This window comes from Pimephales promelas, chromosome 21 (assembly GCF_988280905.1).
Source record: "Pimephales promelas chromosome 21, fPimPro1.hap1.1, whole genome shotgun sequence".
Taxonomy (NCBI): Eukaryota; Metazoa; Chordata; class Actinopteri; order Cypriniformes; family Leuciscidae; genus Pimephales; species Pimephales promelas.
In genome coordinates this window covers 2,562,215-2,588,648 of record NC_142789.1, presented here as the reverse complement: position 1 = coordinate 2,588,648, position 26,434 = coordinate 2,562,215, and the positions used below count along the sequence as shown (strand labels likewise).

At 35.5% G+C, this 26,434-nt stretch overlaps 1 protein-coding gene across 1 annotated transcript in view; it reads right to left on the bottom strand.

Annotated features, from left to right (window-relative positions):
* Positions 1-26,005, bottom strand: part of timeless (timeless circadian clock) — a 38,665-nt gene extending 12,660 nt beyond the window's left edge. Inside the window, exons 1-19 of the mRNA XM_039663322.2 lie at positions 25,819-26,005; positions 24,604-24,660; positions 23,017-23,150; positions 22,493-22,646; positions 22,263-22,377; positions 20,548-20,610; positions 20,362-20,463; positions 18,991-19,146; positions 17,171-17,304; positions 15,626-15,713; positions 15,358-15,534; positions 15,058-15,275; positions 9,795-9,898; positions 9,512-9,681; positions 8,335-8,454; positions 6,421-6,572; positions 5,018-5,115; positions 2,727-2,847; positions 919-1,120 (exon numbers count right to left, since the gene is read on the bottom strand). Of these exons, the coding sequence (XP_039519256.2) occupies positions 919-1,120; positions 2,727-2,847; positions 5,018-5,115; positions 6,421-6,572; positions 8,335-8,454; positions 9,512-9,681; positions 9,795-9,898; positions 15,058-15,275; positions 15,358-15,534; positions 15,626-15,713; positions 17,171-17,304; positions 18,991-19,146; positions 20,362-20,463; positions 20,548-20,610; positions 22,263-22,377; positions 22,493-22,646; positions 23,017-23,113 (2,271 nt within the window). The 5' untranslated portion in view covers positions 23,114-23,150; positions 24,604-24,660; positions 25,819-26,005. The remainder of the gene's footprint in view (positions 1-918; positions 1,121-2,726; positions 2,848-5,017; positions 5,116-6,420; positions 6,573-8,334; positions 8,455-9,511; positions 9,682-9,794; positions 9,899-15,057; positions 15,276-15,357; positions 15,535-15,625; positions 15,714-17,170; positions 17,305-18,990; positions 19,147-20,361; positions 20,464-20,547; positions 20,611-22,262; positions 22,378-22,492; positions 22,647-23,016; positions 23,151-24,603; positions 24,661-25,818) is intronic.
* Between the last annotated feature and the right edge of the window lie 429 nt (positions 26,006-26,434).

The following is a 26,434-nucleotide window of genomic DNA, read 5'->3' as shown; positions in this document are numbered from 1 at the left end:
AGCTTTGAGCATGTTTGCGAAATGTCCCGCCTCTTACATAACTACGAGTTCCAACACACAACAAACTCAAACAGGCCGCCTCCTTTTTTGAGTATAGAGATATAGAATTACTCCCTTTGAAGGGTCTTATTAAAATGTATAAATATATATAATGCAATTTCACAGCAGTGTGTAAGGGATAACGTACATCCAGACAGTTATCACAGAATAAACTTCGACAGGGCGATTAGGCTTATTCTACGTTAACGACCGGCTAGATGTACATTATCCAGCTTATTACACGACAACTTGCCACACAAGAAATTGATTATACATGAAATATTGACTTGGAATATTTGATTAGCTCTTTAAAGGGATACTCCACTTTTTTTTGGAAATAGGCTCATTTCACAACTCCCCCAAAGTTAAACAGTTGAGTTTTACCGTTTTCGAATCAATTCAGCCGATTTTTGGATATTTAGAAATATATCAGTAACCAGACAATTTCTGGTCTCATTGACTTCCATAGTAGGAAAAAAATATACTATGGAAGTCAATGAGGCCAGAAACTGTCTGGTTACCGTTACCGATATTCTTCTAAATATCAGAAAATTTGCTGAATGGATTTGAAAACGGTAAAACCCAACTGTTTAACTCTGTAAAAACAACTGTAAAATGAGCCTATTTCCAAAAAAAGTGGAGTATCCCTTTAAACAAAGCTTCTGCGGAAAGAGCAGTTGTTAGCAAGCGGCAAGCTCAAACTAGACACATTTAAAGTATACACTACAGTCATACCACTATTACACGGTATTGCACCACATTTTGATTTAAGACGAAACCGTATTAAAATTGTACCCGTTTGTGATTTTTTTTTTTTGATAATCCATTAGAGTGTACAAAAGTATTAGTGTGTAAGTGGAAAGTATTAGTGTCTGTTACCTGATAGGCGGCCGCTGCTGGGTCTCCCAGGATGTTATTAAACAGGGAAAAGACGGACAGCTGATAGAGTAATGCCTCCATCTTCAAATCCACAGCCAGCCTGTGCAGCATGCGTGCGATACAGTGGTTGGTGTGAGAGGAGTTCTGGGAGTATGTGCGCAGAAGGACAATATATGGACGCACAACAGCTGGATTGGCAAACCTGTCAATCAAAAATATTAATTTTGGAATATTACTGGAACATAAAAACAAGAGAAACATTAATACTTTAAATCAATATCAAGTGGAATTTTCTACATTTTGATTTTGATTTTCTAAGAACGGTAAGGAACGGTTTCATTTGTACTTCCACTCGCACTGTTGGCTAACCAGGGCAACGACACACATTTGTCGCAAAGAGCGGCCGTTATCAAGCCCACAGTGGAAAATGAAACCGTATCTGTACCGGCTGGGGCAGACAGGCACAGAAAGGAACGGTTAAGCAACGTGAACGCTTTGGCCCGTCAGTGGAAAAGCAGCTTTTGTCAACAAGGCCAATAAACCGTCACATATATGGCTTTTTCCATTTGAATCATTCATCATCTTGTGATGCACCTACACACACCCATCAGTGATGTCAGCTGAGGTTCATCACTGGGGTTCTTCGTACCTCGCTTAATACACCGGAGATGATTTGATCTTCTAGGGCCAGTTGTTCAAAACATTTAATCTGGATCAAAACGATCCGGATTTGGAAATCCCATTTTTTCCTATCCAGGATCAGGTAATCCGTCTTACTTTTATGCCGGTTTTTGGACTGGATCACCCTGATCCAGATACACAGTTTTCAAGATTACCAGTGCTCTAAATGGGACAACATATCACAATGTGGGCTACCAGCTATGTAAAGAACAGGTAGAAGAGTCAACATGGGGTCACTGTAAGTGTTTCTTATTTTGAGACTAAACACAAATGGGGGCAAGATCATTTTTATTTTATTTTTACTTTACTATACTGAATAGCTTAACTGTTAGCCTATGTCTACTTTATCACTGTTACAACGGTTACACAAGTCAAATGCAAAATATAAATTAAAGTATATACACTAAATTATACAAATGTTTTATTTGACCAATTTTAAAGTTTTACTACATTTTCTTCCTGAAATCCACCTTGAAATCCTACCCCCTGTTGGGATCAGGATAATCCTGTTTTTTTGGATCAAAGTTTATCCAAATCCCACTGACAAGTTTTGAACAACACAAACTGAAGGTTTGATCCAGATTAAAATTGGATCGGATTCCCTGATCTAATCTGATTTCAGATCCCTTCTTTCCCTTTTGAACAACCCATTTTCAAGATTTGATCCAATCCGATAACCAAAATCCGATCAGCTTACCTTTGAACAACTGGCCCTTAATCGTGATAACTGATCTCTGGCCTATTTGGTTCTTCAAACGAGTTTGTGGATTTGATTAAAATATCTGGATTAAGTCTGAGGTCATCGTGCGTTCATTGGAAATGGCAGATATATCAGGTGTAGAGTTACATTCTAGGCATGAAGACTATTTTTTTGCCACAGGAAAAGGGAAAACCTTAAAAGTGTTTTAAGGGAGACAATGATTGACTGCAGGGAGACCTGTTTGCGTCAGAAAAAGATGATTGACTGTTGGGGGGGCCAGATTTGAAAACCACTGACTGCATTAAAACAATCCTTATAGGCATATTGGTTTTCTCAATACAGAAAATAGAAGACTGGAAGTTTAGTTTTTAGCTGGGAAATTAACTTTTTAAATCTGCTCAAAGTGTAAATAATTCTCTCCGGTCACCTCTTGATGAAATCTAAGAAGTTGAACTCCGTCTCAGACACAGCAACAGACTCCAGCTCTTCCTCTTCCTCCAACTCAACCCCATCCTCTTCCTCCAGAGCCGAATCTAAAGGAACGGACCCTACACAACACAAACACAGAGTCCATCTATCACTGTGGTGCGGCTCCAGTATTGGCAATAACAGTAGAGTGTTGTTAGTAATGGAATCAGGTTGAAAAACAATATTTAGGAGTCAGTACCAAAACCAATAAAAATGATTATGATTCATGATTATTGATTTGAATTTTGATACTAAAGCAAAAAAAAAACAACAAAAAAACATTGACATTGGAAAACACATTGTTTGAAAATAAAAAGATGAAATAAGTACAAGTATTATAATAATAATAAGCTGCTGATAGTCAGGGAGCCACCCTTTATTTTTTTTTTCCATCAAATCTTTAGTGGGTTGGGTAGGCTGTCAATAAATGCATTCGAGATACACAGAACACGTGCTGACAACATCCAAAACACCCCAAAAATAACTCTTAACATTTCTACATGATTTTGCATCAATTTAATGCAAAAAAAAAAAATTTGGCGTTTTCTCACTTTTTTCCAATATTTTCATCTTTACTTCATTGGCAATCAATTATTCCAAAAAGTTATGACATCAGTCATATGCCATTCTTTTCACCAAACACTATACTTATTCCACAGAAAAAATGATAAAAATCCAACCAAAAATTGATTGATTTGTGAGGTAGAGGTCTTCACGGGTCCAGTTGGATCCGAAAACCCGAGGTCCGACCCGAGAGGGTTCGGGTCCAAAACTCTGACGAGTGTCTCGGACAGGGGTCGGGTTCGGTATTAGTGGCCTCGGGTCTCGGGTAACTTAAAATAAATATGCCTTTTCCAAATGGACCCGAGAAGACCCGAATTATTTTAAACAATGTTGGGCATTTAACAAAATTGCAGCATTTAAAACAACTCTATGACCGTTCTGACTTTTTTTAAGTGAGAGAGCGAATCCGCGCTTTTACGTGCAATCGGATACAAGCATAAGCACGGTTGCCTCCGCATTTATTTACTCAGTTGCTCGCTCCACAAAAACCAACCCCTCCGTTTGCAAAGAAGAACTAGTGCGCCATCATGTGGATGGATGTTTGACTCCATGCAAGTATTTGAATTGTCGTTTAGCCAGGCCTGTCAATCAATTTTAAAAATAGGCGACACTGTCAGACAAGCATGGAGACGATAAAACAGATATTGCGAAAAAGGTGAGGGAAAACGAATATGTAGAACAGAAACATCCAGGAAGGAAAAAAGACGTGCAGTTAAATGCGTTGATGCAATAACGTTACCATATTAAGATTTGATTCAGAACGTCCAATTTGACTGTTATTGTGGTTCTAATGCCCTGTTTTAATCGCATTTTATCCAAACAACTTTGCAGCAATGGGTTTGTAGGCTAAATAACACAATTTTAGTAAAAAAATGTCTCGGGTTGGGTTTTTTCTTTTTTAAAAAATATGCACGTCGGGTTCGGGTAAGTAGTGATTCGGGTCAATTCGGGTCGGGTACAGTTTTTAGGACCCGAGAAGACCTCTACTGTGAGGATTTCACTACTAGTTGGCGATCAACAGGCTCAGAACTACAACAGACTTTTAGACTACTTTCAAAATTCTTAAAAACATGCTGGATATTTAGCATCATGGCTCACTTACAAACAAATACTCGGACACGCACTTCAATCTATCGCCGTTGCGGAGGGACTATTCTTTCCGATGATTATACGGGTTGATCAGAGGCTGCACAGTTTGACAAGCAGACAGCGGCGTGGTACACACATTGCAGATGGATTGCTAGTGAATTGTTTTTCATACACCTTGTAGAATAGCCAGACTGGTGAAGCCATTTTTACCAGGACATACAAAAATTGTCTCGCGAGTTTTGCATCATCTGATCGGCTTTTCTGGATCGACCTTTATAGAGAGCGCCGATCACACATCCCAAAGCAATTATCAGACGATTGTGATCGGCGACCGATCAATCGGAGCACCCTTACTATGTAGCATCTACTACGAAACACGAAAAAGAACTACGGGTAGTTCTTTACTTTAAAAAATCTTTGAGAATCAAACATTGACTTAAAATTTCAGAGCAGAAAGATAGTAAATCAAAAAAGCTCAAGGGAAAACAAAAGGTGAGGAAAATGTAGTAAGGTTTAGTAGTACAGTGTGGCTGTATAATGTAATATTATTTGTGAGGGTATCAGGTACAGTAATATAGTGTAGTATTGTGATCTTACTAGGGAGTTTAGTGAAAAGAATCTGCTTCAGAAGTTCTAGTTCCTCCTCCGGTTCCACATCGACAGATCCAAACGTTTCTCCTTCAGGCCACACTGCCCTGATTCAACACACAAATCCCAGAGAATGAGCACATCCTTTCTAGCCCTAACTAACAAAACCGCAGGATCCTTCCCTACTATATAGTAGGCTAAAAACAGTGTAAAATATTCTGAAGTGTACATATGATGGATACTTTACTAACCCATGATGCATCAGGAGAGGATTTATTAATGGCAGTGATGAGGTGAGGTCACATAACACGGCGAATGTATTACGTCCGGATTTCATTCATAATATATTCATTCATACTATACAGAACATATAAAATAGTTTTTTATTTTACCTAAACATGTCATCCACAAAACTGCTGTAATAATTACACGAGTATTTAGTGATTCATTTTCTTTAAAAACGAATTACATTAAGATGTTAACTATGACCAAAACTATGAGATAACATAATTTAAATTGTTGACACATCATCTACGAACCATTTAGTGCATCAGTGACAAATGACATCTTTAAGGACCTGGGTCTCATTTATAAAACTGTGTTGCGTAGGATCCTTACTAAAAGTGTACGTGTGACCGAAAGCCAAAAATGGCGTACGGCCAAAAATATTCAGATTCATAAAACCGTTCGTACGCCAGAACCTGCGTATAATTCACTTTATAAATCCCAGTCAGCGGGAAATTTTGCGCACATGCGTCTCCTCCCTGAAATAACCATATAGGAGATTACGAAGCCTAGTTTAAATATGCATATCCTCATCTGCATATGATTATTAATCCACGTGATACCATGTTCCCAGAAACAAGACGTAAGAAAAATATGAAATACAGATGTGCCGTGTCACAATAATTTTTTTATTTTTTTTTAGGAGTCTATGTCCTTGCCTTGTTTTTGAATGAATAAATCAAATAGTGTAAAATACATTTCAGAGAAAGATTTTCTTAATCTTTTCCACTGGCCAAAATAGTATTTTTAATTAATTTATTTTTTTAATGGAAACAGATAGACATGATTAGCAATTATCTCTAGTTAAAACATTAAAACACAGCATGCAGGAGGGAAAGTGTTCAAAAGCATTGCATCCACATCAAATATATATCTCTATTTATTGAACATATATTTTTTTATGTGTAACTTCTCAGTAATGATTTGAATGGCATTAATGAGAATGGCATATTTAATCTAAATGTTTATATCAGAAGTAAAACATAGTTTAAATCATTCATTCATTTATTTAAACTGTTACTGTTCTAAATGAGACCCCAGGTGACTCAATCAGAGTCACACACTTTTTCTTGAGTGGAGAATCAAGAAGACACTCTGTGGGTGTTGTGGTGTAGCTGATGTCTTACCGCGCAGCCCGGAGTAAACTCAAAGCTTCAGGTCCTGAGCGAGATATAATGCAGTCTTGAATCTTGACCAAAGCTTCAGTCCTCTGCTCACTGACTGGAGTCTCCGATGCGGCGTCGAAGGGCACAACACCCTCAGCCAGACTCTCTGACAGCTGCAACAAGAAACCCCCAGTGTGTTTATATATGCACAACATGTTGAGAATATTCTCAAAATCAGATCACTGTCCATCACTTGCTGGAGAGAGGCTGACTAAAGATACACGGAGCGAATTGAAAACACTTACTGTATCCAGTGTTGTCAGTGATTTTAATGGCTTGGCAAGTGACTGGTCTATATTTCTACTGATGTTTATTTTTAATCCTCAGGTGCTCTTCGTTTCGGAGTCACACTTGTTATCTTTCCGGTCAGAAGTGACCGGACACCTAAAAATTACATTTCCTCCATCCCAGTAAAACCAATGCCATTTATTTTTGTTCTATAATATTTATTTTATAATAGTATATATATACTAATATATTTATTCTATAATAGTAATTTAGTATTTTGAGAAAATTTGATTGAATTTATTAATATTTATGCAATATTTATGGTCTATTTTGCCATGTAAAAATATATATATATTTCTATATATGAAGAGTTCAGATGCAAAAGCCTCTAAATGGCATTTGAAATTTTCTTCTAGAATGGTAATTTTTATCAAGATTGTATATTTAAGTTCAGTAATTTCAATTTTAATTAATAGGTAATCTTCATTGCCATTTAAGTGAAATTACTGAACTTAAATATACAAGCTTGATAAAAATGATCATTTTAGAAGAAAATTTCAAATGGAACTTAGAGGCTTTTGCATCTGAACTCTTCATATATATATTATTTTTTTTAAACAAAATTATTAATGTAATATATGTATATATGTAATATATTAATATATAGTTGAAACAATCTCAAAAACTATTTCTAATTAAAAAAATGTAAAAAAATAAATAAAAATCTGTGAATTTTTGCGTTTTTGTCAATTTCCCATGGTTCATTTCCTATGGGACCATAAAGACCAAAAGTGTGACTATTTTTTTTAAGACCACTTAGCATGCTCAGATCATGACCTCAATTTGTGTGTGTGTTCACATACATAATGCCATAAAAGTCACCAAGTTTCGTAACATTCAGATTAAGCTGTGATTTTTTAAAATTCAAAACATACTTTTTGTAATCAAAATTTATTGGTGTGTATGTGTATAAAAGTTGTTTGTATGTGTGTGTGTGGGTTTGTCTGTTTTGCACTTTAGATATTGTAGAGTGTCACCCCTTCCCTGCGGTGTACTTTTTTTTTTTAAATTGTGGCTGATTTGTAGATTTCATGTACGAAAATTCTGAGAATTTTTTTTTTTGTCAATTTCTCATTCATTTCCTATGGGTCGGACATTTTTGACCGAAGACCACTTAGCATGCCCGGATCATGACCTCAATTTTTTTTTTTTGCATTCACACACATAATTCCATAAAAGTCACCAAGTTTCATAACATTCCGATGAAGCTGTGATTTTTAGAAATTCAAAATAGAAATGACCGAAGAGCACCTGAGGGTTAATGCAAGTGTAATTGTGTATCAATGCATCAAGTGTAATTGACTATGTAACATTTTGATATGTTGGCCCTGACACTGTATCTTTGCATGGTTTACTTTTTGAGTGTATATTATGTGATGATGTCAATTCAGTTGTCTCATGTTTATCAATTTATAGGATGTTTTGGGATCACTGGTGATTGGAAGTGAACAGCAGTTTATCCTTTCCAATAATTTGCCATTTAATGTTTTTACTGTCTGACAAAGATCAAAATGGTCTAAACATCATCCCATTTGTTGTTAAAAATGCTCTGAGTGTCGTCCATGTTTCTGATTTTCTATAACTCACCTGAAAGCCAGAGGATATGAGCTCTTGAGACACGATCTGCCATGTCTGTTCCAAGTCTTCAGTCGAGGGCTCAGTCTGAAGGCTCTTCTTGCTGCGTTTCCTTCGTTTCACTCTTCTTTTCTGAAAGTCAAAAAAGAAATGTATTTGTAAAATCGTCGCTTTTGAACCTTAATAGTTGTATTAAGAGTCTCGCATTTGTCCTCCTTAGTCTAAAAAGATGGATCTCATGTCATTCAAATCTATGTATTTTCTCCACTTCATTTCAGAAAAACCCCCACTCTTCCTGCTTATTTTAAAATGAAGAATTCGAGATCTAATATATATATATATATATATATATATATATATATATATATATATGAAGAGTTCAGATGCAAAAGCCTCTAAGTGCCATTTGAAATTTTCTTCTAAAATGATCATTTTTATCAAGCTTGTAAATTTAAGTTCAGTAATTTCACTTAAATGGCAATGAAGATTACCTATTAATTGTCATTTAAGTGAAATTACTGAACTTAAATGCACAAGCTTGATAAAAATGGTCATTCTAGAACAAAATTTCAAATGGCACTTAGAGGCTTTTGCATCTGAACTCTTCATATATATATATATATAACCCAATTCACAGTTTTATGTGAACGATTAACTCTAGGCAACAACATCTATTAGTCAAAAGTAATGTGGACATACAGTATATTTCATGTGTTTTGTGGCCTTATTTCAGAAAATTACATTTTTAGTTTTTTCAAAAACCACGCATAAACAATATTCTTTTAAAAACACAAACATGTACATACATGTTGCTCACATATTATGATAGCCCTATTTGTGCTTAATATAGTGTCATTTCACCTGTGCCATTAATGTTTAAAAGAAACTGGAAAAAAAGCACAAATGTCAGGGCATGTCAGAACCTCTCAAGGACCCCAAATACACCTTGGACCCCAGAGGGTTAAACACAAACAGCCTCTGCCTTGATAATGCAAACGCACCAAGGTTCAGACATAATAAAACACAATCAAATTTGGGTTCGGACGAGGCAATCGAAACAAGTTGTGTGAATAAAAGCATCTGCCAAATGCATACGATGTATATGTAAATGGCACACACCACATGTCATTTTAACTTAAAAGGGTTCAGCTTATCCAGTGATCTCAATGAATGCCGTCTCATGTCTCACCTGCACCACAAGATTGTTCCGCCCCTTGCAGAATCTCTCCAGCATCCTCAGAAACAGATGTGTGGACTCCACCAGATCTCGGAGGAATGAGCGCGGCTGCATTCGCTCATCAAATTTACGCAAAAGAGTCAGAAAAATCTCCCTGAACTCCATCAGATAAAAGATATTACCTGCACACACCGGAAGAAAACCAAACCAGGGACAGACAGATGAGTGTCAACAGTGGCAATTATAGAATCCAATTTAAAATAAGCAGGGATAAATGAGGAGGAAAAAAACATACTCTTGATGACACTGGAACTGTGTCGGATGTTTTCATCCTTTGAGCGATCCATTTCATTCACTGTCAGCAGCAGTTCCTGATACGCCTTCAGAGCCAAATGCATCCTGGTAAAAGGACAAGATCACCCATTCATAACTAAGTTATATTAACTTTTTTTAGTCGTTCAAATATGCAAATGTCGGTTCTTATAGTTCAACACAAGATTGAGGGAGTTTTAAGACTTTGCTTTGTTCCAAACATTGCGATTTCTTCTCGGCTCAGCCTTCACAAGGCAACATTTAAAACATTAATACAAGTCACGTGCCATGGGATTCGACTCATTGAGGTCATCTGTCAGGATTAAATCAAACCATTAATCTTTGAGATGCTCGCTTAAAGGAGTAGTTCACTTTTCAAAAAACTTTTGCTGATAATTTACTCACCCCCATGTCATCCAAGATGTCCATGTCTTTCTTTCTTCAGTCGAAAAGAAATTAAGGTTTTTGATGAAAACATTCCAGGATTTTCTCCATATAATGGACTTCAATGGGAACCAAACGGTTCAAGGTCCAAAAGAGAGTTTCAGTGCAAACTGTTCAAAGGGCTTTAAATGATTCCAGATGATGAATAAGGGTCTTATCAAGCGAAATTTAAAAAAAAATAACAAAGTTTAAGCTCAAATACTGATATGTGATGCACATTCGTGACACGTTCGAACTCGTTCATCAAAATGAATAAATCTTTTCCCGAGTCAACTTGTTCTTTTCGTTCGTTGAATGAACCAAATGACACGAAAAAAGATTCGTTCATTTTGATAAATGAGTTCGAACAGGAGAGTCATGAACGCGCATCACAGGACAGAGCAAGGCGAGCATTTGAGCTTATAAAACTTTGAGCGATCGTTTTGCTTGATAAGACCCTTATTCATCGTCTGAAATCGTTTAAAGCCCTTTGAACAGTTTGCACTGAAACTGTCTTTTGGACCTTGAACCGTTTGGTTCCCATTGAAGTCCATTATATGGAGAAAATCCTGGAATGTTTTCATCAAAAACCTTAATTTCTTTTCGACTGAAGAAAGAAAGACATGGACATCTTGGATGACATGGGGGTGAGTAAATTATCAGCGAAAGTCTTTTTTTTAAAGTGAACTACTCCTTTAACCCCTTGTAAACTAAAATATTTGTATGTGTTTGTAATGGTTGCTCTGAAATATGTTTTTCTGACCAAATTTCAGCATTTCACTCTTGGCTCCAGGGTTAACCCAGGATTCATTTTGAGAGGCGTTAGCAAAAGAAACTTCTGCGTTTACAGCCTGGTTGGTTGGGTCGGATTGCTTTTTCCTCACCGCTCGAGTTGGTTTTCAAGCGGCCCCAGACCAACTCACTTGGGTGATTTTTTGTGCATATCTGTGTGTGATTGTGTTCAAATACAATAGATTGCTTTTCACCAAAGAAAATAAATGCGACAGTTTCCGAAACAAATTCTCCAAACAAGATCGGTGTGAAAACACCCTTAGTTTCTTCACGTGGAAATAACTGTACATATCAGCAAACAGGGGAATACCAAAAAGATACTTAGTTAAGTTTTTTCTTAGTTTTTTACTTGGTTAAGATACATTTTTTCTTGTTTTTTTTGTTTTATTATTAATTTTTTTTCTTTTTTTTTTCGTTTTGGTGATGTAGGACAAGACAAAAATGTTGTATATTATGACCAAATGTGCATTTATGTCTTACAAAATCAAGAAAAAAAAATTAAAGTAGTTTCCTATTGTTCAGTTCACTTGTCATCATTTGTAAGTCGCTTTGGATAAAACGTGACATGCAATATGATGTGAACATTTAAACTGTGTCCACAAACTATAATCTTTTTGATTATTACCGCTATTGCTCTTACACTGACAGTTTATTATTTGCATGCATTTTATATCCCTGCCAGTTTATTTTTTGCATTCATTCATTTTCCTACTTGAATGCTACTGATCAATAATGAAATTAAATAAATTTAAATAATTTTGGTCATGTCACTCACCCCTTCTTTGGACTTTTTAAAGATTTAAATTGCAGATAAGCTAGTTTTTATATCAACTTTTCAATAACAGAACTCATCCTACTGAAATATAAACATTTAAAATGACAATAAATGGTAATAACTTGTTTTCATGACGATTTCATGACAATAATGAAGACATCACTAACAGGTTAAGTAAAATAGAATGAATTTTCATTACAGTGCATATATTTGGCAAGATCCTCTTATCTGTTTTTTTTTTTCTAGCTAAGTAACGAGTTTATGGACATTGAATCGCTTGTTTGAGGTAAATGTAAGGTTAAGTGACATCGTATAGCCTACAAGCTGTTTTATTGACGTCTTTCCTCAGTTGAAACACTGATTAAGTGATTACATGACCCGATTGGGATGATGAGAAGATTTCAGTCAGCTGTCCCGAGCATCTTTCACACTGACACCAGGGAAATCTTAACTAGGCATGTACCATTCATGATTTCCCATTGCTCATTCCAATTTTATTATAAGCACATTGGCCAATTGCGAAACCAGTAATTAGAGGGAACCACTACATTTAATCATGATCCAAAAAAGCAGTTTTAAACATGAATCATGAGCAGTTGTTTTTGATTTAAATTAGATTAGAGATTTAAAGTAGATTAGATTCGATTTAAAGTAAAAACTGTGCTCTGATTTCAGTGCTCACCTTCACAAAACAAAACCAACAGAAGAGAAAGATCGGGCAAAATAAACAGAAAATGGGGCAATTATCGATTGTGGGTTTGGAGCAAAAAATGACCGGTTCTGATTTACGGTGCATCTCTACCCTAGCCTGACGTCATCATACTCGCATTCTGAGTCTGATACGGCTCCATTTGGCTGTGATTATGGGGCGTATTTCAAATGAACCAGGAAATAAAACACCACTGCACTCGATTGGATCAACAAATGCCTTGATCGCGGTTCTCTGTTCCTGTTTTAAAATGAATGCGCTGTCGATATCTTCTATAACAGGTGCGATGGCTGAATCTACACATCTCAGTTCTCCAGCGGCGGCCATCTTTGTTTTAAACGAGTTCAAACCAAGCGCTCTTTGGTGAAGTGGATGATAATTAGGGCTGGGTTTTGACACAAATTTCACAATTCGATTCGATTTCGATTCACAAGCTTGCAATTCGATTCGATTTCGATTCCAATTCGATTCAATATTGATTATTTTGGATATCAGTCACAATAAATGGCAAATTTTCTCAAGGAAATCAAATCTCTTAACTAATGCTGTAAACTATGGGAGTCTAGTTGTAGCCTATAGGCTTCATTATCCTAATATGAAGGTAATAATGAACTGTTTTGTAGCTATACAAACACTTAAATTACACTTTTATTTATTTTTATAATAGGAAGATTATATGAAATATAAACATTTAAATGGTGGCTGTCATAAAAACTTGCCAGATTTATTGAAATATGCATTAAATATTGAAGAACATTAAGATTATAATGCATATGTAATATGGTGTATATATTTAGCAAAATGCTCCTCTCTAGGGTAATTTTTTTCTAGCTGACTAACGAGTTTATGTGGGTTTTCTGAGGTAAATATGACGATACATGACATTGATTACAAGCCGTTGACGTCTTTCCACGGTTGAAACACTGATTGAGCGAATCAATGTGACATGATACGGATTTCGTTAAGTTGTACTCTATCTTTTAACTCACTTTCAGATGTTCATTCATGTTTATTTCTGTCCATCATCATATATAGCCTGCCCTGACAATTTGATTGGTCCGAACAGCTTTGGTTCGAGCATACTTGCAGACCGAACTTCCCGACCTCAAATGCTGTGGGCGGGGCAAAGTTCGGCTGCCATCCAGGCTATCTCTACCCCTAACACCGTGTCCTAACTACACGCGACGCCGCGACACGCGATAAAAGGTATCTTTTCCATGTTAATCAGAGTTTTTGTCCTGACCAGACGCGAAGTTTCTAATTTAGAAACGGTTCCTATTTCTGTGACGTCGCGGCTGACAGAATGAAGAAATTACACTGGTTATGAGAAAGCTACATACACATTATTTATTTTTATTTTAAAATAGGTCACTGTGCCACAAGCGATAACGGATAATTCACCTCAGATTTTGAAAGCATATAATATACAGTAGCGTTCAAAATGAATTCTATGCAAACATACAACTGTACTTCATAACAAAATTAGTCAATGAGTATATTTTGTTAAAGCTACAATACCTAAGATTTTATGCCGCTAGAGGGCGCTACATTCAAAACAACAACAACAACAACGGCTTTGCTTGATGACGCCGTGGAGGAACGCAGAATGATGGGAACTGTTGTTTTCAACTCCACCGTGGATAAATCATAGACAGTATAAATCAGTCAGACGGGAATCGAAAATTTGTTGTCACGGATGAGTTAAAGTTCGATTTCTATAACTGTTGCGTTTAATGACATTATTTTTCATTAAACTGAAATAACTGCAAGAAAAGTAAGGTTTAAAAGTAAATTAGTTATCACAGATGTTAGGGGAGAGCCAGGACGGTTGAAACACTTTTCAGATAAACGTCGTTTTCTAAGATACAGAGCTGGTTTTATTTCTCTTGTCCCAAATTCTTCTTGGGTCGTTTGGTCGACCCGTTCGTTGACGTTTGCGTTTATGAGACTTGTGTTTGTCGACAGAACCAGGTGCAATCGCTAAAGAATAATTTTGTCCATTCCACAACAAATGCGCGAAACAAACTGACGTTTGTTGCCGCACAACTACAACTTCCGCATTTGTCCAGGACTACACCGTACACGCAGTACGAGCGAAAACTGAGGTTACACGGATATGACATGATTTACTGGCGATTGAGCTCACACGTCCTGTTTCCTTGGTTAAAATCTCAATTTTCTCGCGATTTAAACATTGTTTGAAACATTTGGGGTATTGTAAGCATCATCTTAACTAAATATATAACACTGGCCTTGTGATTTTGGGATATTTTAATGCAAAAATCTTAGGTATTCCACCTTTAATGTTTTGATTTTTAATAATGTTATTTCTTGATTTGATTATGTCCTTACCCATCTCCAATGTGAGTGCGGGCCAGCAGTGCGCTTTCACGCTGTTCTGAATGGGTGTGATTTTTGATTTACGCATGGCGTCTCACAGTCGTGTCGCGTCTAGTGTGGACAGACACACTTGCTGTCGCTAGAATTTTATCGTGTCACGTATAGTTAGGACACGGTGTAACCAGTAATTAAAATTACAAGACCAACCTGCGAGACCAGGATGTGGCATCACTCTTGTCAGTGAGAATCATCTCATAGTAGTTGGTGATGTTCTTCTCAATGAAATGAAAGGTGCGGATGGACATGGTCTCAGACACCACATCCGGTCTGAAGTTCTGACCCCGGTTGAAGGCCATGAAGAAGGTTAAAGCCCACAGATAGTACGTCTCGTCGTGCTGCTGGGCCCGTTCCCGGATCAACCCCTCCTGCTCACAAAACAAGACGCACGATAGGAGAAACTCATCGAGAGAGAGGTTGAGCTTCAGTGATGTGGGTGCCGTCATTCACCTTCACGAGGTACATGAGCCGATTATAGCAGTTCTCCAAGAAGTCGATGCAGAACTCGCGAAGGAAGAGACGTACGTTTAACGCCGAGCGTCGTCGGCTCTCCGAATCTTGAGCCGCCTGTTTGCGCTTGGGTACACGTCTCACGGGCTTACCCACGTCATGAGAATAGTTCTTATACTTAACACATCAAAAAACATGCATGTTATTAATAAAAGAGAGGCATTTACAAAAACTGAAATACGAAATTCAGTTTCCTAGTGACACTTACATTGTGAAGTCCATGGTGAAAAATCACATCCTTCTCTCCGACTGACTTCAGTCCTTCAATGACATACGAGCCACGGAAACGAGAGTGTCTTAAGAGAAGAGAATAAATGATTGTTGTATTTGCTTAGTAGCTTTATGTGAAGATAATGATCAAGTGCAAAATATATATAATTTCAAACTTGACTAGCTGTATTATGACAAAAGGTTATTCATTTAAAGCACTGCTGACAAATGACAAATTAGTCAAGCATCCTGACCCATACCTAATACATTTACAAGTCCTTTAATCCTCTGATGGTCTTCCTTTATGAGTAACGTCCTAGACCTTACCGGTCAGAAGAGACCGGAGGCCTAAAAATGAAACTTCTTCCATCCCAGTAAAACCAATGCAATTTATTTTTGTTCTATAATATTTATTCTTTTTAATTTACTATTTTGAGACAATTTGATTGAATTTATTAATATTTATGCAATATTTATGGTCTATTTGTTCAATGGAAATATATATATATATTTGTCTATATATATATATATATATATATATGAAGAGTTCAGATGCAAAAGCCTCTAAATGCCATTTGAAATTTTCTTCTTTAATGATGATTTTTGTCAAACTTGTATATTTAAGTTCAGTGATTTCACTTAAATGGCAATGATAATTACCTATTAAATGTTATTTAAGTGAAATTACTGGAGTTAAATCTACAAGTTTGACAAAAATCATCATTAAAGAAGAAAATTTCAAATGGCATTTAGAGGCTTTTGCATCTGAACTCTTCATATATATATATATATATATATATTACTTAAAAAAAATATTAATGCAGTTTATTAATTTAATATAGTCTAGGCCTTCAGAAAAAAAAAATATTTTTTGAAGAAAATTACCACCATCTGGTTACAGTATAGAGAAAAAGCGTAGAATCATGGTGTAACTACTAGATGGCTGTTTATGAAAACATTTTTTTTTTTTTTTGGTGGTGGTGGTGGTGGATTTGAATATATAGTTGAAACAATCTCACACTATTTCTTATTAAAAAAATTGTAAAAAAATAAATAAAATTGTGAATTTTTGTGTTTTTGTCAATTTCCCATTCATTTCCAATGGGGGTCATTTTTGACCAAAGACCAAAATCGTGACTATTTTTTTACGACCACTCAGCATGTTTGGATCATGACCTCATTTTTTTTTTGTATTCACATACCAAATGCCAAAAAAGTCACCAAGTATCATAACCTTCCGATGAAGCTGTGATTTTTAATAATTCAAAACAGAAAATTATTCGGTCAGAAGTGACCGAGGACCATCAGAGGGTTAACAGACGCTTTTATCCAAAGCGACTTACATTTGAGGACTAAATCAAACAAGTCATCGTGAAGAGGCAATAACAACACAAGAAGTGCTCAAAATACAAAGTTTAAACATTGCTCAGAGTGGTATAAACCAGAAAATTAAGGATTTAAAGTTTTTTTTTTTTATATTACGATCAGATAAAAAATCATTTTTATATTATTTTTTTTAAATTATACGATCACATTCTCTCACCTGCTGCCTCTCAGAAGCGTACGGCTGCGTTTTTCAGCTAGCTCTTTCTGTCTCAATAACTCCAGCTCCTGCATGTCTTTTTGTTTCTCCTGGGCAGAACGCATCTGTCCTGCATTCACCAAAAGCTCAGGAGTCTGCAGGAGTCATGTCAAACACATACAGGCCATTATTAAATACGTGAGATGAACAGATCCATGTTTCCTGTGCATTTTAGAGTAAAACTCCAAGGTGCTTATTGAACTTACAATCAAAAAGAAATAGTTGCTAATTCTCTCACGCCAACAGATGACGAACTGACTTCCACAAGCAAAATATTTCAGCTGTTCATCCAGTAAATGCAAGTGAATGGTTACCAAACCTTTACTAAAATATAGGGGTGTAACGATACCCTCATGTCATGATTCGATAGATATATCACGATACTGAATTTTTGGTACGATATTATAGCGACATAACAAGACATCTGGTAAAGGTTAACAAAACATGTACTGTTGATTAAAATGCTAATTTTGATATTACATTGTAGGTTTAAATGAATAGGCTTGGACTTGGTACTTGCAACCCAAAGACAATGTTGACACCTGAATAACAATATTCATGATGAGTTATTGTAGATGAACATGCTTGCACGCGTTCACTGACTAGATACATTTAAAATAATGTCGGCCACTTTTTACTGGTAACATTAGACATTTGGCATTATCAGGACCCACAAATATCCTCCATTGCATTATTATACATTATATATAGTAGTTTAACCCTAAAACCATATTCTGGACAAATGTGGGCAAAATAGTTTCGATTTATTAAAAAAATAAAAAAATACTTCCCTTGATCTGAGCGGTACAAGACTTGGCTACTTTTCCTAAGTTTTTCTCCTGAACACACCATTTTTTTTTTTACTCAATTCTACAATGGTAAGTGGGTGAAAAAAACAACAACAAAAAAACTCCTTAATCTTGTATTTGGGTCAAAAATGGGCACCCATAGAAATGAAAGGGAAAAACTAATTTAGAGCAATCTAAAATAAGCCAAAATAAGACACCAGGTGACAGCAAAGGTTTTAGCTCTAAGAACTTATTGGAATGATATTTTAATGTAGTAAAAAAAACAAAACAAACAAACAAAAAAAAAAACATAAAAATAAGCATAATTTACATAGAAAATATGGTACTTTTTGAAGTAAATAAATTCCAAAATACCCCCAAAATAAAAAATACCCTAAATGGATAGACAAAACTTTATCGAAGACAGTGATAACATTTTTAATAAATTAAAATTAGGATCACACCTGAGTCCCCTGTGCCCACATTTGTTCACAATTACAGGATTAACGGCTATAAAGTGAATACGGTTTAAGGGCTAATGTAGTACTGACACTACAACTCAATTTTTTTTCTCACACAATTTTTATTTTGGCGGGACTATCCACGATACATATCGTCACTATTCACAATACGGGTTGTTGTATTTTTGTATTGCGCTTTATTGTGGCACGATATATTGTTACACCCCTACTAAAATAAAACTTCAATCTACGAGGCTGAGTAATAACAAAAAACATACAGGAAAAGTAGCTACGATCAGATCGCTTCAGAAATAATCCACATGGATTACTTCTGCCTTTATGTGCTTTTTAAAGCTTCAGAGATTTGATAACCATTCCCTTGCATTGCATGAACCAACATAGCCAAGATTGTGTTGTGAAGACGAAATCTATTAGGTTATAAACATGAGAGCATTATAGTTGATGATAGAATTTCAATTGTTGGGTGAACTATTCCTTTAAAGATCCTTCACAAGGTCAAACATCATGTCACCTGATCTCTGAACATGAGCGAGATGATTTCCAGGATGTGGAAGCTCCACTGCTGTTCACTCTGAGCACAGGCCAGAAACTTCAGCAGATCATCCAGTCCGCTCATGTGAACGGCCCACAGCAGTTTATCGTGAACACTGGCATCGTCATCCACATTCTGCACATAAACACACGCAAATCAGCCAACACACACACACACACAACAAAACACAACACTGCCAAAGGCAAACGGTGTGAAGGACCCAAGTAGTTTCTCATTGAATACTGTTTTAATAGCATCTCTAGTTTATAGTTTATCTTCAGCAGCAGAAATACGGCTAGCAGAACTGCCAAACTTGAAGAAATGTTTGGCTAATAACAGATGCCTATGTGCTTGGCTCTTAATAAAAGCTTTGTTTTACAAAACAACAGTAAACTAAAATGGCTAATTTTTTTTTAACTGTAAAAAATGATCGTGATTTTAACAGTAAAAGACTGTAAAATGCTACAGTGCAAAACTTAATTGGTTAACAGAAAGTTTCCTTACTATATACGGTAAATAACTGTGATATATATAATGGTACATTTAATGTAGTTTTACTGTACAATACTGTTAAATTTACAGTTTTTGGAAGTGAAAAAGAAGTCATTGTATAATTTACAGTGAAAAAAAATGTAAATTGACTTTCCCACAATTCCCTGCGTGACACTTCACATTTAATGTATTTTAACTGTTTATTCATAATTTTCATAGTTTTTTTTTCTTATCAGTTATGTTCATTAGGTTTTTATGTTACATTTAACGTTGTTAAATTAATTTCTTATTTCATTTTTAAAATTTCAACATGTTACCATGATGGTGTTTAATGTTTGTGTGAATGACACTGTGCAGCTTCTATATAGTAGCATGAACTCTCTCGTGGAAGAGATGATAATGATGAGCTTTGATGGATCATTTGACTCTCATTATAGCTGTGATTGATGGCTGTCGGTGTATTGCAATTGAACAAAACAGATATTAATACTTCAAAATGTCAGTAAATTAACATTATATCAAATAATGAAATACGGTTTATTGCTATAAAATTAAATATGGTCAAAATCTGTAAAACCTGAAATGTTGCTACCGTACTTTTAACAGGAAAACTCTGGTAACCACAGCTGCCGGAGTTTTCCCATAAATTTAACGGATTTTTTTTTTACAGTGTAAAGTTATTAAATAAGCATTTTTTTTTTTTACTTGCAGCATGTTTGTATTGTAGAGTACCTTTTATCTATGTAAACATCAAGGTCAAGTTGTTTGCATTTTATTTTAATTACTAGGTCAATGTAAAATCAAGGATGTGTGGTATATCATATACAAGATTTCTGTGAGCATGTTTAAGTCTCTCACCTTTTCCTCATATGGGTCTGCAGGGACGTGCAACACATTTCTGACCAGCAGCAAAACTCTCTCAATCAGTAAATTATCTTCTTCGGCTCTTTGCTCCCAGTCCTCAGAGAAAAACATGAGGAATTATGAATAATATTTTCCAACCAATCACGCCGTCTCGCATATGAACATAGATTCGACCCTCACCAGTTGCAGAAGGTTGTAGAGCGTTTCACTCAGCACGGTAAAGATCTTCTCATCCGCAAAAGCCTTTAAACAGAGAAGATTATTTTAATCATTTTTATCAATATTCAAGGTTGCATGATGCAGAAGCGGCCTTTGCAATTCATACCTGAATGAATCAGCTGATTTGAATGAATCATTTGACTGAATTGAATCAATGACTCACTCTTTAAAGGGTCATTCCACCGGTAGAGACATGAATTGGTATAGAAAGTGGGTCATACATGTAGTAGAATAGTATCATAAATTTCTAATTTGGGTCCTTCTTGGCCGATAAAAGGCAGAAAATGACTTTTTAGTGCTTGTGGATTGTAGACAACAATCCCCATAGTGCATTGCAATGCTCAGCTCCTGCATTGTTTTCATAAAGCCACCGGTGTCATTTGTTTCTTTGTTCTTGTATTACTGACTGACAGTTTATTTGTCTTCAGAGATTGCTTGAGAAGCTTTTACTTAGGCTGAAACTTAATTTTTGCAATGATAATGAATTGGTATTGAGAATTATAAAGATTACATGCGTTTAGGTTTCTCTTACGCATCTTTTGCGTGTTGTGATTACTGCTGCTTAAATTAAACTGGTAATGAGTACAGCAATAAGACAGTAATAAGGCAGTTTCTAATTAGGAGGTCTAAAGAAAACGTATTTGCGCATTGGAAGCAGGAGTTAACACATCAAAAATGAAGAAAACAAATCATTATTTTTTTTATTTTAAGCAGAGGGGCCAATAAAAATGCAAGTAAAAATCAGAACCACAAATATCTAGAAGGCGTCAGCAGTGTTTCCCACAGGAGTTTGTGAAATCCACAACAGAGGACAATACAATGCTGAATAAAGTTTTTTTTGTTTTGTTTTTTTTGGAGCAAAATGTATTTTTGATGCTTCAAAACATTGTAACTAACCCACTGATGTCACATGGACTACTTTAATGATGTCTTTATTTCCTTTCTGGACAAGGACAGTATACCGTTTTCAATGGAGGGACAGAAAGCTCTCGGACTACATCTAAAATATCTCAGGTCGGACGGGCTTGGGACGACATGAGGGGGAGTCATTAATGACATCATTTTCATTTTTGGGCGAACTAACCCTTTAATACCTTTAATGATAACTTTAATACCTTAAAAACTTTAATACCTTAACCTCTTTTTGGTTGTTATATTGCCTTAGTCTACATAATACTGCTACAAATAATAATGATATAACATTCTTACTATGATGGTAATAGCCATTTATTGTAAAAAATAAAATAAAATAAATAAATAAAAAAGCACCGAAAAATAAATGAAACGTTCATAATTAGTTTTGTCCTAATTTCTAAACAAGCAAGAGATAAACCCGTGAGCTTTCATTGTGATGCAAACTGCAGTCGTGCTTTTATTTGCGCAGTTTTACAAATGCAGTGAAATGCTCAACTACGTCAATCGGCAACTATGCAAATGTAAAAACAATGCGTAACTGCGTTCGAACCCACAGAGCTGATCACGTGCTAATCGCGCAAATGAAAACAGATAATGAAAACGATTTTAGTTTGTTTTGACAGCAATGGCGAAAAACACGGCATTAAAGACATTTGACGTTATTCTGAGAAGTTTAAATATATTTTCGGGCCTAGTTAATCAATAGGAAGCACTGAAATCTATTTGTGGCCGTCAATGCTGACACATAAACAGCATTATACCTCTTTATAGGCCTGAAGGTATGATGTCACTTGCAGGAAGTGATGTCGGAAGGCCGGATCATCGGGAACTTTTCCAAAGCAGAGCAGCGCTGGCTGGGTCAGGTTCACCATTAGCCTGAGAATGATTTGAATCAGTCAGGTCTCTTATTTTTGTCATTGGATCATTTATGATTTGAATCACTTGTCATAGCAGCCATTTGATCAAATTCATCAAGAATGAGCTCAAACACCTAACACAGGCATCAAACAGCGGTTTGTCCTGCGTGTGCTGGGTGATGATGGGTAAGAGGTCATTCTGGAGGATCTGTCCAGCTCCCAGCTGCTGTCTGATGTCCCTCGTGTCGTCCTCGTGTCTCAGGTAACGAATCAGATCCTTTACGCTCTCTATAATCAACAAATAAAATGCAACCATGATGTCTCAAGACCATTTTTCGTCATTAAATTAAAAAAAAAAAACAGAGAAGACAAAATGCATCAAACGTTCTCCTGATATTCCTTCTTTCACAAGATCACACTTCCATATAATTAGAGAGGATAAGGTTAAACGCGTATGTCCGGGGGGAGGGTGCCGAACCCAGAGTAAGTGTTTAGGACTGGAAGTGTGGAGGGATGCTGCTAAACTATCTATATCTACACCTCTTTTCATTGATTGCTGAGTTCACTCCATTTGTGTAAATTAACTGAACGTGCTCCTCTCGACCTTTGTTACTAAAACATCATGTAAAGTAGTTTGGTTTAAAGGTGTAAGCGTTACCAAGGCAGTCTGGTTCTTTGTGGTAAACGTCTCCCTCCAGATAGCCCAGCGCACTGCACGTGGCCAATAACTCACAGTTCATCATGAACAAGTCCATACAGCAGTCCTACCCGAGAGAATAACTGGGTCCAAATCTGCAAAGAAGAGACTGATTTCAAAATTCAGTGTTTATGTAGATTAGATTTCAATTACAATACATATCTTTAAAGGCAGAAATCTCCACTACCACCAAACTTTTATTCCTATACATATTCATATTCACAGAAACAACTGGACTCCAGTCAGTGAAAGGTGGATTTGCAGTTATCTGGAGTTATTTGGATTTTATAGTTATATTTTGTGTCAATATGCTGAATTTAGCTGTAAAACCATACCCATATATTTTGTAATATATATATATATATATATATATATATATATATATATATATATATTTATTTATTAAGAAAGTCATTAATTAAATATTTATCATTGAAGATTCTGCATTATTGGATTTTTTTTAACAAAAAAAAAATTAATAAAAAAATAAAAACGTTTTATGGCCGGACGATATGATGATATATAGGCTATATATAACACTGATATAAGTGATCACCCGGATTTAGACCTACCTATATTGTATTTATATAAAGCGTTCACAGGCAAATTTGCTTTATGTTTAGGTCTATATTGCTTTATTTCCCCGGTGTCGAAATCAGGCAAACATAAATGTCAGGCAACACGATTCCTGGCTGCATGTCAATATCCATGGATCACTGGATCTTTAGTAAGTTGTAAGGAACACTATACTGAGTCCAACATTTAGTTTAAATTGATAAAATTGTTCGTTTTAGTCGCATTTTCGCAGTTTCCCCATATTAAATCCAGTCACGCAGCAGATCTTTTGCCACTCAGTCAGGATGAGGGAGGTTGTTCCAGCGGGAAAGTGACGTCAATGCATTCCCTCTATTATACAACATATATGGTGAAAATGGCCGCCCTGTCCGTCGACAGTAATTTACGTTTTGGAAGATTTTGAACCTGTCCCAATCCAGTGTCCGGATATCTGTTCTGGGTGTGTATGCAAATTAGTGCATATTTAGTTAGATAATGCATAATTTGCACATTTAAATATAACATTTCAGAAAACTTAATACAAAAAAACATTTGCAATTCTTAATGTCATCAATCAACAGAGGAAGTACTGTCATATCTATTTGTTAAACTTTTTGTCCTTCCTTAAAATGAAAATAATCTATATTTAGTCAATATCATTATTACTAGATTTTAGAAAAGAAAATAGCCTATTTGAAGACCTTTTTAAAAATACAAAGCTATGATGTGAATGTGAAGAAGGTTTAGTGTGGACGAAATACCGGTAGACACGATTAATCGGTCAACAGGTAGAGATTTCGGACTATCATCTCTATCGGCGTTTCATTCACCTGATGTTGCTATGCAATCAAGAAAGCTTATCACTTGCATGTGATTTTAAGCAATGCAGTTTAAAAACAAGTGATTTTAAACCATTGAATAGTAAAGCAGTGAAAGAGTAGTGGTGTGAGTTATATATCAATGGCTATTACATTACTGTTGTGCAGGTCTCACCTGATTTTCAACAGCAGAGCTGGGTCTACTGACACCAGTTCATCAGCTGCTTAAAACCTGCAACATAACACAACATTTTAATCATGTATTAGTTAACATTGCAAATAACATTAACAAATGTATATATATATATATATATATATATTGTATATGTTAAAGTATTGTTCATTCTAGTCCATGTCAACTAAAGTGGTTCACTCACTAATGTTAACTAATGAAACCTTATTGTAAAGCGTTACCAATTTTTTCCCTTCCAGTACTTAACCTACAGTAAACATTTTTTTCATTTATTTAATTAAAAGAAAACAAAATGGAAGAAAGCGTTCAAACTTAACACAATCTTGCAGCTCAAACTGTGTTTAGAACAATTTTAATATGTTTTGCACCTTCGTATTTTGCATTTACTTCTACTTTCAATACTTAAGTAGGCCAATGTTTAAGAAAAAAAAAGAAAAAAAACCTTTTCATACCGAAGTACAATAATTATCAAATACTTTAAAACTTAAGCAATACTCTCAACCAAAGTAATTTTTTGGTAAGATATCTATAATTTCACTCATATCAATTCTATTTCAAGCCCTCAAAAATATGCATATTATTAAATTTAATGATAAACATCATCTGGCTCATTTGTGAGCTAGGTAACAAGTTAATGTTGTAAGAAGTGCAAACGTTTTTAATGGCGATGAAATTATAGCCCTCACTAGCATACATAGACAAACACAACCACACACACGTTAAGTGAATTTATACAGGCATTTAACAGTTAACACTGAGGTGATAATATTTAAATTTCCATCTCAATCCCTTTAACTAACTTAACTCTCATAGAAAACTTCTGACACTTTAGAATTTCAACATGACATTGTTTGGCATGTTTATTAATTCGACTGATTTACCTCATTCCCAATGTTTACATCGTAATGTCTAGGTAATTATAAACATTTGTGTCCTCGTAAATGAATACACAGAGCGCGCGGAAGCACTATAAACACATACTTGTACAGTAACGTTACATTAGCATAATACAAGATCTGCCAGCAATACTAAAGACTAAGTTCAACTCGTATAATCCTAGGGCAACAACCTTAAAACAACTCGTTACATTTCTATATGTTCCTGTATGTGTGTAAAATATGCACAATATGTCACCGTTATATTATATCATATTACTATTATGTTAAAATATAACTTATACAAGACAATCATACATACCAGACCATGTCTGACCACTCTGCGATCGCCAATGTATAGATCTGTCACACTAAAGATTGTTAATCTATCCGCTCGCAAAAAATAATTTAAAGATTGTCATAATTAATCTGAAATTAACTAAATTAACCCAAAATTATCTTTTGATTCAACGCAGTAAAACAGCTAGCGCGCGCATGGTCCAAGGCGGGCTCATCCAACCGGAAATGACGCCAGACGCAGCGTTGCGTACTTAAAGGAGCCACGGCTAACTGTCCGTCAAGGATAGAGGCAAGCTTTAAAATAATACAGAATTATAATAATAAAATGAATGCGCAAATGGTAGGTCAGAACTATCCAGCTCAAGATTCACCACAGTGCTCACATTTGTCTTTAGAGCCGCAGATTTCTCCCCTCTACGCCCCTAAGTTGAGATAAAAATAAGTAGCAGTGTCTTTAGTCTAGTCATTAAAACTTTGCCAAAGTTATCTGTATTTTGTTGCAGATCATCACAATCATAAGGCTGTGTCTGTATTTAACATCACACAGATGGATTTAAAAAACAATTTTTAATTTTAATTATTATGTTTATTGCATCATTACATTTTACAGTGTATTTTAATATTTATATTTTTAAATG